The 16,190-nt window shown below is 38.3% G+C and overlaps 1 protein-coding gene across 1 annotated transcript in view; it reads right to left on the bottom strand.

The window, feature by feature from the left end:
• Positions 1-13,097, bottom strand: part of khdrbs3 (KH domain containing, RNA binding, signal transduction associated 3) — a 142,921-nt gene extending 129,824 nt beyond the window's left edge. Inside the window, exon 1 of the mRNA XM_084423515.1 lies at positions 12,718-13,097. Within this exon, the coding sequence (XP_084279641.1) occupies positions 12,718-12,808 (91 nt within the window). The 5' untranslated portion in view covers positions 12,809-13,097. The remainder of the gene's footprint in view (positions 1-12,717) is intronic.
• Positions 13,098-16,190: the final 3,093 nt, after the last annotated feature.

Here is a 16,190-nt window from a genome sequence, read left to right as displayed (position 1 = left end):
TGTGTGGGGGGGGAGAGTATCTATTTCTAAGTATCTAAGTTCTCTTCCTTGCAACTACTTTCATGTCCTTACATACCTTTATTTGTGATCCTTTTACTCACCACTGTCGCCTTTAGCTCGCTCTGGGGGGTTGTGAGGCACAATCCACTGTAAAGCTGCTTAAAAACAATATTTATGGTGGAAATCTGAATTGAAATGAAAAGGTTTCTTTGCAGGCTTATACATCTAACATTAATCTTATAATGGGTGGGTAAAAAAGACACACTGTCAATTTAATAAAAAGAATGAAGCATTATATAAATCTCACATAACTATTAGCATAAAGCCTGCTCCACTTTCTAGCATTTTGCAGGCGTTTCATTCTAGAAACATCTTAACGGCATTAAAAACATTATTAAGAGCAGTTTTCATTAAATTCTTCTAAATAAAAAATAAAAAATCTAAATCAGTAAATTATTATTTATTCATTTTACTTGTGTGTATTTCAAAGATACAATCGTGTACAATACAAAGATGACAAAAAATAATTTGCAATACAAACTTACTTACTTAGTGATACTTGGAAAGAATTATGCACAATGCACAGAACAGGATTTCTCTTACTCTTTTGAAATAAGAGTCTGATGTACTATGTAGAAATAGTGTAAATTCCAGTCGGAAGTGAGCATCCCTATGCCCTACTCAATCCGAAGGGCAGAGCCCTTGAAGTGTGGACATTGGAGGGAGCAGGGCACTTGTGTGTCACAATGTAGCCGTTTGGAATGCACTTGACAATGGGAGCAATTAAAGACAATCACTGTGTCCGGAGTCTGAGTAGCTACTACATTTGAATTTGAATTTACGTGGCGACTTTTAAAAAGTTGAAAATGTTGGTCCTGGAGCGCTGTCCCGCAGAGTTAAGTTCCAGCCCTAATCAGCTAATCAATGTCTTCAGGATCACTAAGGCTACAATCAGGTGCTTTTTTTTCAGGGTTTGAGCTAAACTCTGCAGGAAAGCGTCCCTCCTGGACCAACGTTCCCTGTCCCTGCTCTATATAGTAGGAATGGGTAGTATGAATACAATTCGGACGCACTACATCCGCCATGTTGTTACTGTCACGTGACCTACCAGAGTCGCTTCACTTCCATTCATAAACCCTCCCCTGTGGCCTCTTGGGATAGTAAAGTGTCCATCGTATGCACACTTCAGAATCTCAGCAGAAGTATTCGGTCATCTGGGGAGTTTTCACCTACTGTTTTTTGAATACTATGTATTCAGACTAGGGGTTGAACAGATATTTTTAAGTCCACATTTAATGCCGGGGACACTTAACGACTAGCTGAAACATTCTAAGACTGAACTGAACACACTTACAGACTGTTTCCAACGACTGGAGCAGATTTTAAACAGCGCAACTGTCTCTGACTCGCTGTGTTTGGGCATGATCAGTCGTGAGTATCAAGTTACATTCATAATTGACCTTACAGTCGTTAAGTGTGTCCCCGGCTTAAGTGATTAAAGTCGAGTCGACGTCGACTAGTCAGTGATGATGTCATTAATGAACAAATAAGCCTGAACCTCGAGCTGAGACTTGAACACAAGTTGCCAATGGCAAATGGCATCGCTTTCCCGAAGTGCCCTTCAAGGTCGCAAAAACGCCGTATGGAATTCACCGTTGCTCTAATATGCACAATTTCTGATCTATTGAAACCATGGAAACTAAAGTGCAAAACTGACTCATTCAGAACTCTTTACATTTATGATATCACAACCATGATTAAGACACTGATGAATAACTGTGTGAATTACACAGAGGTTATCCATAAAAACAAAACTCTTAAAGGTACAGTATCAAAAAGAGCCTGTATTTAATATACAGGGTCAGAGAGCTGGTGAATAATGGTCACAAAAAACTAAAATGAGACAATTTGGTGCAAAAAAGCATTATATGTGGACAATGGCCCCCGTTAAAGACTTTGAGAAAATGCATACACACAAGATGGTCTGTATCCGGATTACCCATGATTCATTAGCATTCAAAAGTGTTGTATCAGCACCAAGCCCAACAATTCAAGTGTATAATTGTTGCAATAATTATTTTGGATTTTATTGACCATGTTATAAAGAGGAAAAATGCCCTGTAATCATGTTTTTACAGCAGAGCAAACCAGACCACCAGGAGCCATTTGAAATTGACAGAGGAAGCTTCTCCTCTCTTTGCAAGCCTGTATAAAAAAATAAAAATAACAGCATAAAGCTTCTCTTGCAGAGCTTTTAGACTCTCATCCACAAGAGGAATGACATCACACACACACACCGTTATAGGGTATAATGGGGAAAAGTGAGGATCTCGCCGGGTTATGGAGGGGCATAAATCTTTAATAGCACAGAGGCGAAGAAACAGGATATCAGTAAATGAAACTTAAGTGGATTTTCAGGCTTTTGTAGAAAGAGAAGTTATTCGGTAATGTGCTGAGAGTAGCGTAGGAAACAGACAGAGAGAGAGGTTTGACTTTTCAAGGCCCTTCCTTGACCACTACAAGCGTTATCTCATCCTCACATGCTCTTTCTTCATCTGAATATTAAAATATATTAGATTCCTTGAGCAGAAAATCATATAGCACTTTCACTTACAAAAGATAAAATGGTTTTTGTCAGTATTTGTCTTGTTTAGCAGTAAAAATATTTTGTCATTTTTAAACAAAAAACATAAAACATTTTTTTAAAAGTCAATCTACTTGACTTCAGAGAATATATCTTGAATATGTTATAAATCAATGTTTGTTCTTTCTGTATTAAATCCAAACTTACATGTTTGTTAGATTTGTGCTTAAAAATGATATATACTTTATATCTGTACTTTATCACTTTTAGTTCAAATTAATTTGAAATTCAAAAGGAATATCATGAATAGACATTCTCTATATTCAGGGATGAATCATCATTAATGCAACTGATTTTCACATTTTTGCTATATAGCCTAAAGATGGCTTAAATATATTTGTGCAGTTGCATTAGTGATGATTCATCCCTGAATGAAGTTAATTTGAACAAATCGGTTGATTGATTGATTGATTGATTGATTGATTGATTGAATGAATCAATGTCTTATTTAAAGTCACTAGTTTCGTTCTTGAATGAATCAGCATTTTAACAAATAATTTCGAATGATTCAATGACTCACTAAAGACAGTCACCTACTAGTGTAACAATATAACCTATAGAGTCACTGAACTCTAATACACTAATAATCCACTAATACACAGACTGACGTCTGGAATAAACACTAACAAGAGATAAACAGTAAAAGTTCCAGTGCTGTTGGACTGCATATTGTAGACATGAAATTAACTGTTGTATAGTTATGCATAGCATATTGTGGTGGAACAGACTTTTTTTTACCTAAAGTAAACTACGATTATAAAAAATGAATATGTCAACAGAAGTGAGAGAGAAAAATGCAGCAAATCTATTCTTTGATCCCTTTTGCCACTTTTATTAATAGCTACAGTGGAGGGAGGACAGGAAATAATGGGAAACAAGAGAAAGGAAATGGCAATTTGACAATTGTTGTGATCCAGATTCAAACTCAGCTCAAACAAACATTTTAAAGGCAAACTATTCCTTTCACATTCAGTAGACTTGCAATGTATTTTTGATCACAGCTCAAACTTTCAGACGTGGTTCAAGATCTTCCTTCTGTTGTTCTGCTTCAGAATAAAGATGCTACACAAAAAAAAAAGTATTAACAGGAATCAACGTCAGCCACAGTGTCAATGTAACGCACACACTATTTACGTCAACACACAAATACACTAACAAATCACACTCATACTGTGAGTACTGTCGGAGATTTTAGCTTCCTAGTGGAAGCATCTGCATTTGAGAAACACCCTGCGTTGTGAAAAGAGACAAAAACACCTTTGGATGTGTGAAGATCACAGAACTCTCTGAAATCGCACTCAAGCGCGTCCCACCTTCCGGTGATACCCAGCGAGTCCGACGAATCTGGACCCATTGCCAGCTATCCTCCCTCTGAAGAGTCTCCGCCACATTGTCTGTCTCCGAGAGCCATCTTCAGTCACACAGCAAGCACCAAGAACAGCCTTCTTATTTACATACTATCATATTCTATTACTCATCTTACTTTCATTCAATTTATTTGTTTCCTATCTTTCCTGCTTGTTTTCCCTCCTCCTATTTCTTTCACCCATTTACAATTACAATTTCATCCTGTATTTCGTTCTCCTATTGCCTTCTCCCTGCCTTTTGAAATTAAATTTGGTGGCAGTCCTTCATAAATAACTTTGCCCCTACGGAGAAGTGCGGCCTTATTCAAACTGTAGCCCGGAGCACAAAGACATACTGATTAACGGAGTCTCTCTCTCTCTCACTCAGTGTCTCTCTAATCCTCTGTTATCCAGGGCTGCTGTTGTACTGTCCCTTGCTCTTCTGAGCGATGCATTAACATCCTGCAGCAGTAAAAGATTAATACTGTATAAATGAGGAGGGGAGCACCACAGGGGTGGATTGGTGGCCTAGATTAACATTAGAGTGCCGCGGGTTGAAGGTTTGCCAGACAGCCTCACCGCGAGCTCCCTAATGTAAGTACCGAACACTCCTGAGCACAGATTGGGATCGTTTAGCTGTGTCGAACCCATGTCATGTTCATCCTAAGACAAAGCGAGCATGCGTGATTTAAAGGAACAGTTCACCAAAAAATGACAATTGGATCATCACTTGACAGAATTAAGACTTGTGAAGCAGTAAGTCAACCCAGACGGAATCTACAGACTGGTTAAATATGCAGAATGGATTTAAACGTGGTAAAATTAGAGCTGAATGTACAAAATCACCAAATGTCACTGTTTTTCATGTTTCAGAATTGACACTGAAATGCTAAATTCCTCTCGTGCATATGAAATTTGAGAAATAAATTTTGAGTTATGACTTAAATTTTAAATAAGTAAAATGTAATAAAATAAAAACCGATTATGCTGATATACTTCTACTACAAAACAATTGGGGTCAGTGGGGATTCTCTTATTAATAGAAAGTTCAAAAGAACAGCATTTATTTGAAGGGGTGTAACAATATATCATGTCACAATATATTGCAATACAAAAAAAAAAAAAACAATATGTATCGTGGATAGTCCAAAATATAATTTTCAATTTAAATAGTTTTAGTGTCAGTACATTAAACTACTATAAATAATGTTGAATATAATGTATAATAATGCAATTGGGGAATATTTGTGAGCCCTGATAATGCCAAATGTCTTATGTTACCAGTAAAAAGTTTTAAATATATCTAGTCAGTGACAGAGTGCAAGCATATTCGTCTAAAATAATTATCAAGCGTAGCATTAGTTCTGGCAGATCACGTTAGTCAAGCTCGCATCAGGTGACCCTCAGCTGATCCACATCTACCTATAGGAATACGACGCCTATCACCGTATACATATATAAGCTCCTTCAGTGTTATCAGCAGCTATCGCGTTTCTCAGGAGCTCATTACCCTCCTCCATCCCCAGCTCCTCCTCTCTCCCAGTCAGGATTTGGCATTCTGATTCCCCTTGAATCAGAATAAATTATCGAATTATGTTGTACTTTAAAATCTTGCAAACTTTCATGTTGGTGCTGTACTGTTTACCCCAAGGGAGGTTATTGCTGCTCTCCCTGCTCTTATCCATAGTAGGCAGCATTGATGCGCAGGGAGTTCTTGCCCAGAACGGAACCATACCACCAATCCAAACTGTATGCTAACTGTCAATCATATCTGACGGTAGTGGTCCTGACAGAACTGTATTTTCAGCTTCAGAATCATGAATATTTTTATTCTGGTGTCACCATTGTCCTGTGCATTGGGATATCAACACCAAGTCCAAGCCTATTCATTTACTCACCCAATGTAATACCAAATTTACCATTTTGATCAACAGTACATTTTTTGTTAACCTTTTACCATTGGAGTATCGCTATAATATCGTATTGTGATTTCAGTTCAGTATCGTGATATGCATCGAATTGTCACATGAGGGTATCGTTACACCCCTATTTGTAACATACAAAGGTCTTTACTGCCCTAAAAAAATCTTACTAAAAACTTTTGTACATTGATGTATATAGCCAAAATAAGTGGCTGGCTTGGAAAACAACTTTGACGAATCTTCAAAATACATTTTGAAAGATGAAAGAAACTTATACAAGTTTCAAACTACATGAAAGTTTGTAAATGAAGACAAGATTTTCATTTTTGGGTGAATTGTACAAAGACTCAGTTTCTCCCTCAGCAGCCTATGGAAATATTGCAGTCGAGGGGGTTTATTGGTCACCACAGGTTGTTCGGTAAGACCGCTACATATCACGTTACAGATTTCCAGTTCTCAAGGGCAAGTTGGAGAGGAAGGGAGGGGGGAACAGAGTGCTTCTCCTCCTCAAACTCACAGAGACAGTATTTCACAGCTACACGCTCCGGCTCATTATCCCTGACCCGTCGTGTCGAATCAGAGCTCGGCGTCTGAGAATCCAGGCTCATTTGTTTTTCGAGCTGACCTGAGAAAGCCCCCCACACAGAAACTGCTGAGACTGACAAACGCAGACACAAAACCGCCGTTTTTTTTCTGTACCGTCAAACAGAAAATGAGAAGCGTGGCACGTTTTCCACATCGCTGCGTTTTATGGGGGATGAGAATGCTTTAAAATCACCCATCCCATCACACAAGGGCCGCTGGAGATGATTATACCTGTAGACGAGCCGCGAAACGACTGCGGCTTGAGACCGGGAAGGAATAATCGGAGGTGACGCACAAACATCTATTGCATTTTAGTAAATACGAACGTAAAAATAGATTCTGAAAACAATGTCACACCTGACACGCACGGACTACTCCCTCTCATAAAAGTCCTGTAAACGTGATTCATGATACTTGAATTGATTTATTTGATCGTTAAAGGTGAAACCCCGCCATTTCCGCGCAACTAGCAGCACCTGCAATCTGTTTGTTTGAGGAAATAGTAACATCGGCTCAACCGGCTGTTACCGACTGCATGAGTTTATGGGTGGGACTAAGTAAAGGAAAACAAGCTTGTCATTATTTGTGTAAACCTGTTTGGGGCTGCTAATGGTGCAAGAAATGACATCTTCACCTTTAAATATTATTCTTCCCTTGGAGATGATCACCCAGCACAACGTGGAGAACATAAACCAGTAAATTACACTGGCTAGTCATTTCTTTGACATAACTTGGAACCTTAATCAGATGTTAAGGGTAAAATCAATGTGTTGACTGCAGTTAACGAGCAGTCATTAGATTTTATGAGGAACAATTCAAGTCTCTCAGGAAACAGTTCTCACTTCACACAGAGTGCATTGCTGCGTGTCTAAAATCCTCTCGGTAAAAGACATCCAGCAATAATAACTAGTCATTAGCTGCCTAAACAGGATCAAGAAGTGACAGGGCAAAAGCAAAAAAAAAAAAAAAAAAAAAGAAGATATTTTTAATGCCAACTTCAGGCAATTCGTTACAAGGATATGAATAATTAAAAAAACTGAGTCATACACAGAAAACACTAAAGCATTCTACTGTCCTGTTGCATTTGGTTTACATTCATTTGTAGTGCAAACACTATTGTTGTATCCCTCTGATGCATGCAAATGCAATAAATCACAGATAAAACCTTTTTTTTTTTACTTAAAATATTAAAATCACTCCCAATCTAAAAAAAAAACATTAATTTCAAGATAGCAGCACATCTGTTCACTGCAATAAAATAGAGCAGTACATATTCAAGAGATACTTGATGCATCGTCCATATTGAAGTTATGTTGTCATTAATGTTTTTTTTTTTTTTTTATGCAATGACATAAGGTCGCTCATTTAGAATAATGGAAAAGAGATAAAAACAGCTTGTAAAGATCTGTTCATTCTGCCTGTGAGCATCTATACTCATGAGAACTGATCCTAGATCAGTTATCCTAATCCTATTCTCTCCAGTACTGTGATATTAGCAAAAACCGACCTGATCTCAGGTCAGAAACTCACATCGACAGCTATCCACGTACACACATGATAAGATATTAATGCTGCCCGGGGTGTCTGAGAGACAGTGATTATTATCTCAATCAAGTGCCATTCTACTTGCAATTTATCTCTCTAACTGTCTCTATTTATCTCCGTTCACAAGGCATTTGATGCAATGCCAGGCTCTGTTTCTGTTTGCTCGTGGGTGGTTTTGTAAGTCGGCATATAGCCACAGACCAGAGGGCAGAGAGAGAGAAAAAAACTCATTTTTTACAGATCTCTCTATCATAGCAAGAATCAATGTCCCTTCCTGAATCTTAAATGTATCTTATAGACCATCTTACAAAGCACATGCTGTGCTTTGGGAGTTTTGGGGATTTTGCACAAGCATTTGTTTATTCTTCAACCAGGGATGCAGCATGCATGAGTTAAAGGATTTCCTCTTTTTCCCATCACTCACTCTCTTCTCCTTCCTCTGGGTAAATGGTGGTTTGGATATGACATAACCATGGCAAAACCAAGATGGTCTATAATATCTGGAGAGACTGATCCATTGGCATTGCCAATGATTTCAGCTGGTACACTGAGACCACCACATATAATCTGGCACTGCTAAAACATCTACTATAATATAATGAAGTACTTTTAATGTATATGCTTGCAGAATAAACCAGCAGAAGTTAATTTATGCTAACCAGCTAAATATTGACCGCTGTAAAGCACAGCTAAAGATGTGGCAAAGCTAAACATCTGCCCATGCAAAATTACCGCTGACTGTTTTTCTCACAAAATTGCATCAATCGTTGCATCAATATTTTGAGTTCAATAATGTAGAAACAAGTTTTCTAATGTGGAAGCTCTAAAAACTAACCTTTTTTTTAAACTGCCTCTAGAAAGCGTCGCACTCAAGTACTGTAAAGTACAAAAGCGACGAAAGCGTGCAACATTGAATCTTCCTCATGCATTTGGTGATGTCATTTTCCATACATAAATTTGGCATAATTTACTATGCATTTAATCATGATGTATATCAAGTGACACCCAGACTCACACAACCATCTTCAGAAATACATATGCTTACTAAATTCAAGCACACGTACACATTGCTACTAAATGTAAGCACAGGTATGTGGTCTAAGTCGTTACTGGTACATTAAATTTTACCTTTCTAAGACCCAATTATGGATCCGTTGTTAATTTAATGGAGTGTAATTACAGTAAATACCTAATTAGCGCCTCACATTCTCTAAAGAAAGGCCTTTCTAAAGCAATTAAGTAAAAAGATTGTGTGGGATTTGGAGTTTAGCCTTCCTGTAGCTCAAACAGTAGAGCGTTGGAGCTTGCAACGCCAAGGTCATGGGTTCGATTCCCAGGGAAAGCAAGAACTGATAAGAAAGTAAATGTGGACCTTGAAATGCAATGTAAGTCGCTTTGGATAAAAGCATCTGCCAAATGTGTTAATGTAATGACTGTTGGTGTGCGCTGGTTTAATAAAACTCCCACTGCATCTGTTTCCAGCCAGTTAAGAGTTGTTTAGCGGCCTGTGTAGAATTGCAAACAGTGTAAATGCATGTGCAAATGTGTATTTGTAAGTTGCTTCTCTTTGTGTTCCTCTTCTCCTGCCAATTACATAATTTAGTTAAGGATTCTAAGATGAGAGCTACTCGACATGACATCATGAGCCATCTGTAGTATACTGGAGATAAGAGCGCAAGTTTTTCTCAAGATTTGGCAGCCACGCAAACATCTCCAAACCCCAGGACGCCTATGCTGATTTCTGCCAATAAAACATTGAGAGATGTTAGCTAATTACTTGCAAATTGCATCTTTCTTAATAAACGAGCAAATACACTTATGAAGCAGTCTCTTTCTTCCTGGCTTGCTCAATTTCTCTCTCTCGCTCCCTCTCTCGTTTTAATTTCTGTAAGCTAAACTGTCCAAGAACTGAAAAGAGGTTAAAACTCTGTCCTTCTGTCATCATGCCTCTCACTTCAAAATATCCTGCTAAAAGGCCTTGCAATTTAAAGTGAAAGGAAGCAAGATGGGATGATAAGTAAGAAAAGTGCTGAGTGTGAAAGTGTGAAAAATGTTATCCGCTACGCTGGTCATACCCCCGGTTCTTCGCTCTGACAACAGCACCGTCCTTCTCACGGCAAACCCTAGCGGTCTCTGCAGAAATCTCAGTTATTGTCGACAGAACTCTAATATCTTCCACCCTGGCATCTTGATGCGGCTTTGAGAAAGAGATAGAGAGACCACACCGTTTTTGCTGAGAAATGAGACAGGTTTGATGTCTAATGACATCTGCATTTGGAAGCTTTAAGCTGCAAAGCTAGACTGGAATGACCATTATTAGAGATATTTTTTGGATATTGAATATATCTTTCATAAACTAAATTTATGAAAAAGTGAAACTTTGTACTCTCTTTACTTTGACATTTTTAATTTGATTTTACACTATTCCCTGCACATATACTCCTCAACCCCTTTTAAAGAAATTGTTCACCCAAAATTTACCACCCAGTTACAAAATATCTGTGCAACAAAGCGGATGAGTTATAGTGATCTATTTATTTATTGTTGCTGTTTTGTGTTTTTTGGCGCTTGACGTGTTCACTTTTCAATGTTATAAAGAATAAAACAGCATACAAATAAAATAAAAACTTCTATATTTCTGGTTTAAAAAATACCATGCAGGTTTGGAACAACATGGAGGTGAGTAAATATTGACCCCATTTATATATGAACAGTTGCACAGAAAGAACATGTTTCACATTATGCTGATTCTGCAGCTTATTATGCCTTAGTGTTAGAGCTCCTAAACCTTCAGTCACCCCCTTGGGCAAAGTGCAACCAAGAGTAACAGCCAGGGAACACATTCTATTGCATAAGTGCAGCTTTAATTGAAGAATGGCTGCATCATGCCTAAAGCTGCAAACGGACTCTCTTACGCACTGGTTCACCAGATTTAAAGCTCTATGGTTTTAGTTGGAGACACTACGGCCGATTCTGCCCGGTGAATCGAGTGGAATTTTTCATTGGATCGCACGACGAGGAACACATCTCAAGCAACAGCATCACATTTTTTCATGAGTAAATAACTTTGACATATTACTTGTGCAACAGAGAGCATTCGGATGAGAGAAAGAGATGGAGCGCGCAATCTATGACAGCTATGTACATTGCAAGGGAGCACACAATGGCATGCCAAACTTTTTTAACTGGTAGGATAAAGAAAGGTATAGGAATAAAACAATGACATTTTGCCTATATTGCCAGACTTACTTTCATGCAACAGCCTCCATGCAACACCAACATTCTGAACATGTTCACGGTCATGCGAGTCTTTGTTTGAATTATGAATGTTCCCACCAACTGGCAAACCATCCCTTCAACATTTTCTTTAAGCTGCTCATAAAGATAAGTAGAACGGACGGATGTTTATGTCTTTGCATTTGAGTGCAAAGCCCAGAACAAAACTCTAAAACACAAATTTCTGGATGGAACTCTCTGGTGCTTAAACACACTTTCCATTCAGTGCTTATTTGCCTGAGAGCCCCAAAAGTCTTGCATCCAATCCAGAGATGTGAATAACTGCACCTGCTACATTCGTTATCAATGATATTGGTTCTGTGCAGTGCTCTTAAAACGGATTAATTAATGAGTCTCTCTCTCTCTAGAGTCTAGACTCAAATCTGCTCTGCTTCCTTGAGGGAAGCGCAAATGAGCTCATGCTCTTGAGGAATGAACATGCTTAATTCTTTACAGAGAACAGAAAAATACACATATGAAAAAAATAAAACCAGTATGTTTATGCTGCCTCTTTAGGTTACAGCATACTCACTTACATTTACTCATTAGCATATCCAAAGAGACTCTAACCCAAATGTCACTAGTAACATTTCTAGTTACATTTTATTTCACTTGTCATTAGTTAGAATGGATACTTCGCAGTTCAATTTTAATAAATAAAAAAGTAAAGGAATATTAAATATATTACTATAGTAACAATGTGAACACACACTATACCTAAAGGGTATTAGTTTCCATGAGATTAGTAGCCTACTACTAGCAAATATTTGGAGAAAAATGCTATTTGTTACACTGAAAAAAATGATTAGTTGAATTTAATTAAAAAAAATATGGTATGGTTGCACACAATTGATTTTAGCTACATTTAAACAAATGCATTAAGTTGAACTAAACTTAATGCATTTATTTAAATGTAGCTAAAATCAATTGTGTGCAACCACTTACCATACTTTTTTTAATTAAATTCAACGAATCATTTTTTTCAGTGTACCACCAACAAATGAGCTAGTTGTTTGTCACTATTTGTGACTAAAACAAAGGAACAAGTACTAGTATGCAATGGAAAAGTAGTGGTTCAACAACAACAAATTCAACAGATAGATAGCCACTGGAATAACTAGTGCCTAAGGAATTGATAGTAAAACTGAAAAAAAAAAGCCGCTATTACTCTTGTAGTTCGTGTTAAAACGGCTTGCCACAATGTACAAATGCATATATTTATAGTAGCCTATGTTTGAATATGTTACAATAAGCGAGTAGGACAACCAAATAAAAGGTTCATCATAAACATCATCTCCTTAGTATTTCAACCAGTGATCGCGCAAAACGCACAGAACATCGCGTAGAGGAATTTAAGAGCGGTGACACGAATAGTTTGACAGGAGACAGCGGGACTTACCTTGATCAAGAAGACGCAATGAGTGCTGGAAGGACGGGTCCAGAGAATCCTTCTCCGCCATCAGTTCTGGCAAGTACTTTTCGTTATCCATCTTGCCCAGTGAGTTTGGTCCGACAAAAAGCTTGTCAGTTGTAACAGAATGTTAGATCCTGCTGTTGTCCTAAAGCAACCCAGGCAAAATGCGCACCAGTCGTACAAGGAAAAGAACCCAGTGATTCTATTAGCTGTCGGTAAGCATCTGCAACATAACCTGGAGTTGGCTTTTTTTCTTTAGTTGTGCTGAAGATAACTGTCCATGCGCTTCCCAGATGGTTCGTCTTTAGCCCATCTGCAGGAATATGCCGATGCCTCCGTCCAGTCAGACTGCCGCTCGCAACTGTAAACAAGCGCTTTGAAGCTCCCCCTGTTGTATCCACGGGCAACGACTGCAAGTCCCAGATCTTCCGTTGATTGGATGTAGCTGGTGCCGCTCGTGAGATATCGGATAGCCAGATGTCAATCATTCCGTGAGGGCGGGGCGGGTGAGGAATTGTCCGAGGTGCTGCAGTTTCTTGCGAAATGTGTTGAGAGATGGGAATCGAAAGGAATCTGACGTTTGTGATTTTGGATGGATCATACTGTAGCCTAATAATCATCTTAACATTCCGAGGACTTAACGGTTCCAGTTACTATTTGTTTTGAAATATTTGAGAGAGAGAGAAAAAAGTTGTTGTTGCATTTAATCTCCCCAGTAGTCCGTTGCCAGTAAATAGCCATTTAACAGAATTTTTCCAAAAGGTGTGTTTACATTAGGCTATATATAACCATTTGAGAGGTTATGATTGGTCTTCTTCAGTAGCCTATACAATTTCTCAAATGAATATTTGATTTATTTTATAGAAAAGCCTTCAAGCGATTAGCCTACTACAACAAAACCCTAATGTGTCCATACAATCTTTAACCACACGTTTCTATTATGATAATCACAGTCAACACGACAAGATACAATAGCTTCACGATCCTTAAGAACAACATAAGTTCTTGGTTTGGCGATTACGAAACAAATAACTATTAACAGTTCAGTTAGCGAGTCAACTCCAAGTTATTTCAATGGACTAAAAATCACCGTCTCATCACTATTCTTCTGTCATGTTCAGAATTTGGACAATAGATGGCCATGCTGTGTAATTCACTAAAAAGAACCGGCTCATCAGTGACGGATTCAGGAAATTGGACTCTAGCACTATATGTAGCACTGTATGGGTTTGCTTCACTAAAATAACTGACCCACAAGAGTCATTTTAGCACACTGTTCTGAAATAATTGAACGTCCTTAAATCGTTCTATAATCTTTTAAATGTAATCAGTTCTGAATAAAAATGTATATTAAAAAAAATAAAATTATTAATATAACCCGTTCTGAATAAGTGGTGATCTTTGCAATGTGGTGGGAAGAGACCTTTATAAAAGACCTTGGGCTGATTTGGCAGATTTTAACATGATGTGTATCATGAGTTGCTAATGTTTTTTACTTACCCTAAGCTCTTAAATTGTGAGACAGTTCAGAAAAGAGCTTATCAGAGCTGTTCAAGGCAGAATTTACTCTCGAACTACAAGTGCAAAACAGGATTTGTGTATCCGTCCCTGCAGATAAACAGACAGAGAGAACTCATGAGCCAAAAGTATACACACCATATAAAATATAACAAAATGCATATTATTCAGAAAAACCCATACATCTGTGTAACCCACAACATTCATACCAAAGAAAGGTCAATGTGGTCTCATGGCTGCAGGCTTAGCCTACCAACCGCAGAGTTACTCTGCCTCCATGTCAATATGCAACAGCATTAGATGCCAGTCAAAACTGATGTGTGTTGCCAAGAGGGACATGGCACATGAATGGTCAGTAGCTGCAAGAGACATGCCCAAATTAAGATTTTTCAAATGAACAGCTAAACTGTCAAAAATAGGAATGTGAGCTGTTTTACTGTAAAGCATGATCTCTACAGATTGCCTGGGGAAGGCTAAACTTAACTCAAGAGTGAGTCATGTGTCTGTAAAATACCAGCTCAGATCTCACTGATGAGGTCATGCATGTGTAATACTAGAGATTGAACACAGGAAAGAGATGCTGCCAGTATTTCACAGGGGAGCTATCGGCCCGCTTATTGAGTTATTGTGTTTGGTAGCACCATGTATGTGGTAGTTCATGTTTGATCCTTTCATTGTCTCCCGGATCCAGTCAATGAAAAAATTATTATTTTGGCAAAAGTGCACTCGGATTACTTTCTCTAAAGAGACACAGCCAAATGAAGAGCAAAAATCCATTCCCCGCTGCACCTTTTTTCCTGTTTGGAGGAGAAGAGTGGGTAAAGAGGTTAAAGTTCACTGTCGGAGCATCGCATACACAGTCAATCAAAAATCCACACTACAATACCTTTTTTCAAATCCTGCATCTCATCCCATCAGCAATCCAGAATATTTTTGTAGAAATGTATTACGGCACATCTGGACATGTTTCTAAAGTAATGCAGTAATGTTATGCCGTCTTGACTTATTTGCATTGCATTAGATCACATTAGATTAAGCACGTTCTATCTATCCATCTATCTATCTAGAGAAACTAAATACACCTCACTTTCATTTCTTAAAGACGGAATCACAATTCACTGGGCATATGATGTTTGGGCCAGGTCTCCGCTAGACTTCTTATGCAGATGAAAGTGTCCGGTGTTCTTGCACCTTATGGTGTGTGTGTGTGATTAATCCGATCTCATCTTCCGTTAATGGCTCTCAATCTCAGCAGGTTCTTTCACCTCACTGCTAATGACCAAATTCAAGAGTCACCAAAGGAAACCCATGGAAGAGAATTCAGGTCACAGTTTTGTTTAAGGCTATTTTCTGTTACCATCTGTGATGATTTATATACAGTATACGTATGTCAACAGACACCCCCCAAACGAGAGGCTGAAGAGCCAAATGAGACAAAATCGTCCAGTAGGGAAGTGGGCTGTCTCATTATACCAGTCAGGGGTAGTTCTCAACTCTTCAGTTGTCAGAAATTGAAAAATAAAAAGGTGGAGGCTTAGGTGGGTGTATTGGACTGTAGGCAGCGGAAACAAGTTGCATAACTCCGAATGTCAGAGTTCTGATGAGCAAAACCCACTCTATCTTCGCAAACCCTGATCCATGGTTCTGAAACCGGAAGAAAAAAAACTTCTATGTATATCAGCACTTTTATGTTCATCCACATCAAACTTTGAGGTGACGCTCTGTATGTTTACTGTGTGGACGGGAAGCTTCAAGCAATCGATGAAATGTTTATTTATAGGTACCAGTGGGTTGAGTATATGGAGAGGTTAGCTCTGAGGACAGCTAAAGTTAGAGATAGGAGACAGTTAGCTGCTATTGTATACGCTATGCAAATTCAGGGATGCATGAAGGTTAGGACTATCCATCCTTACCTTAAATAAGCCTTAGGCTGCAATCAA

Source organism: Rutilus rutilus (genome assembly GCF_951802725.1).
Source record: "Rutilus rutilus genome assembly, chromosome: 11".
Taxonomy (NCBI): domain Eukaryota; kingdom Metazoa; phylum Chordata; class Actinopteri; order Cypriniformes; family Leuciscidae; genus Rutilus; species Rutilus rutilus.
Note: the sequence above shows the minus strand (reverse complement) of the source record. Positions and strands in the feature narration are given on the sequence as shown.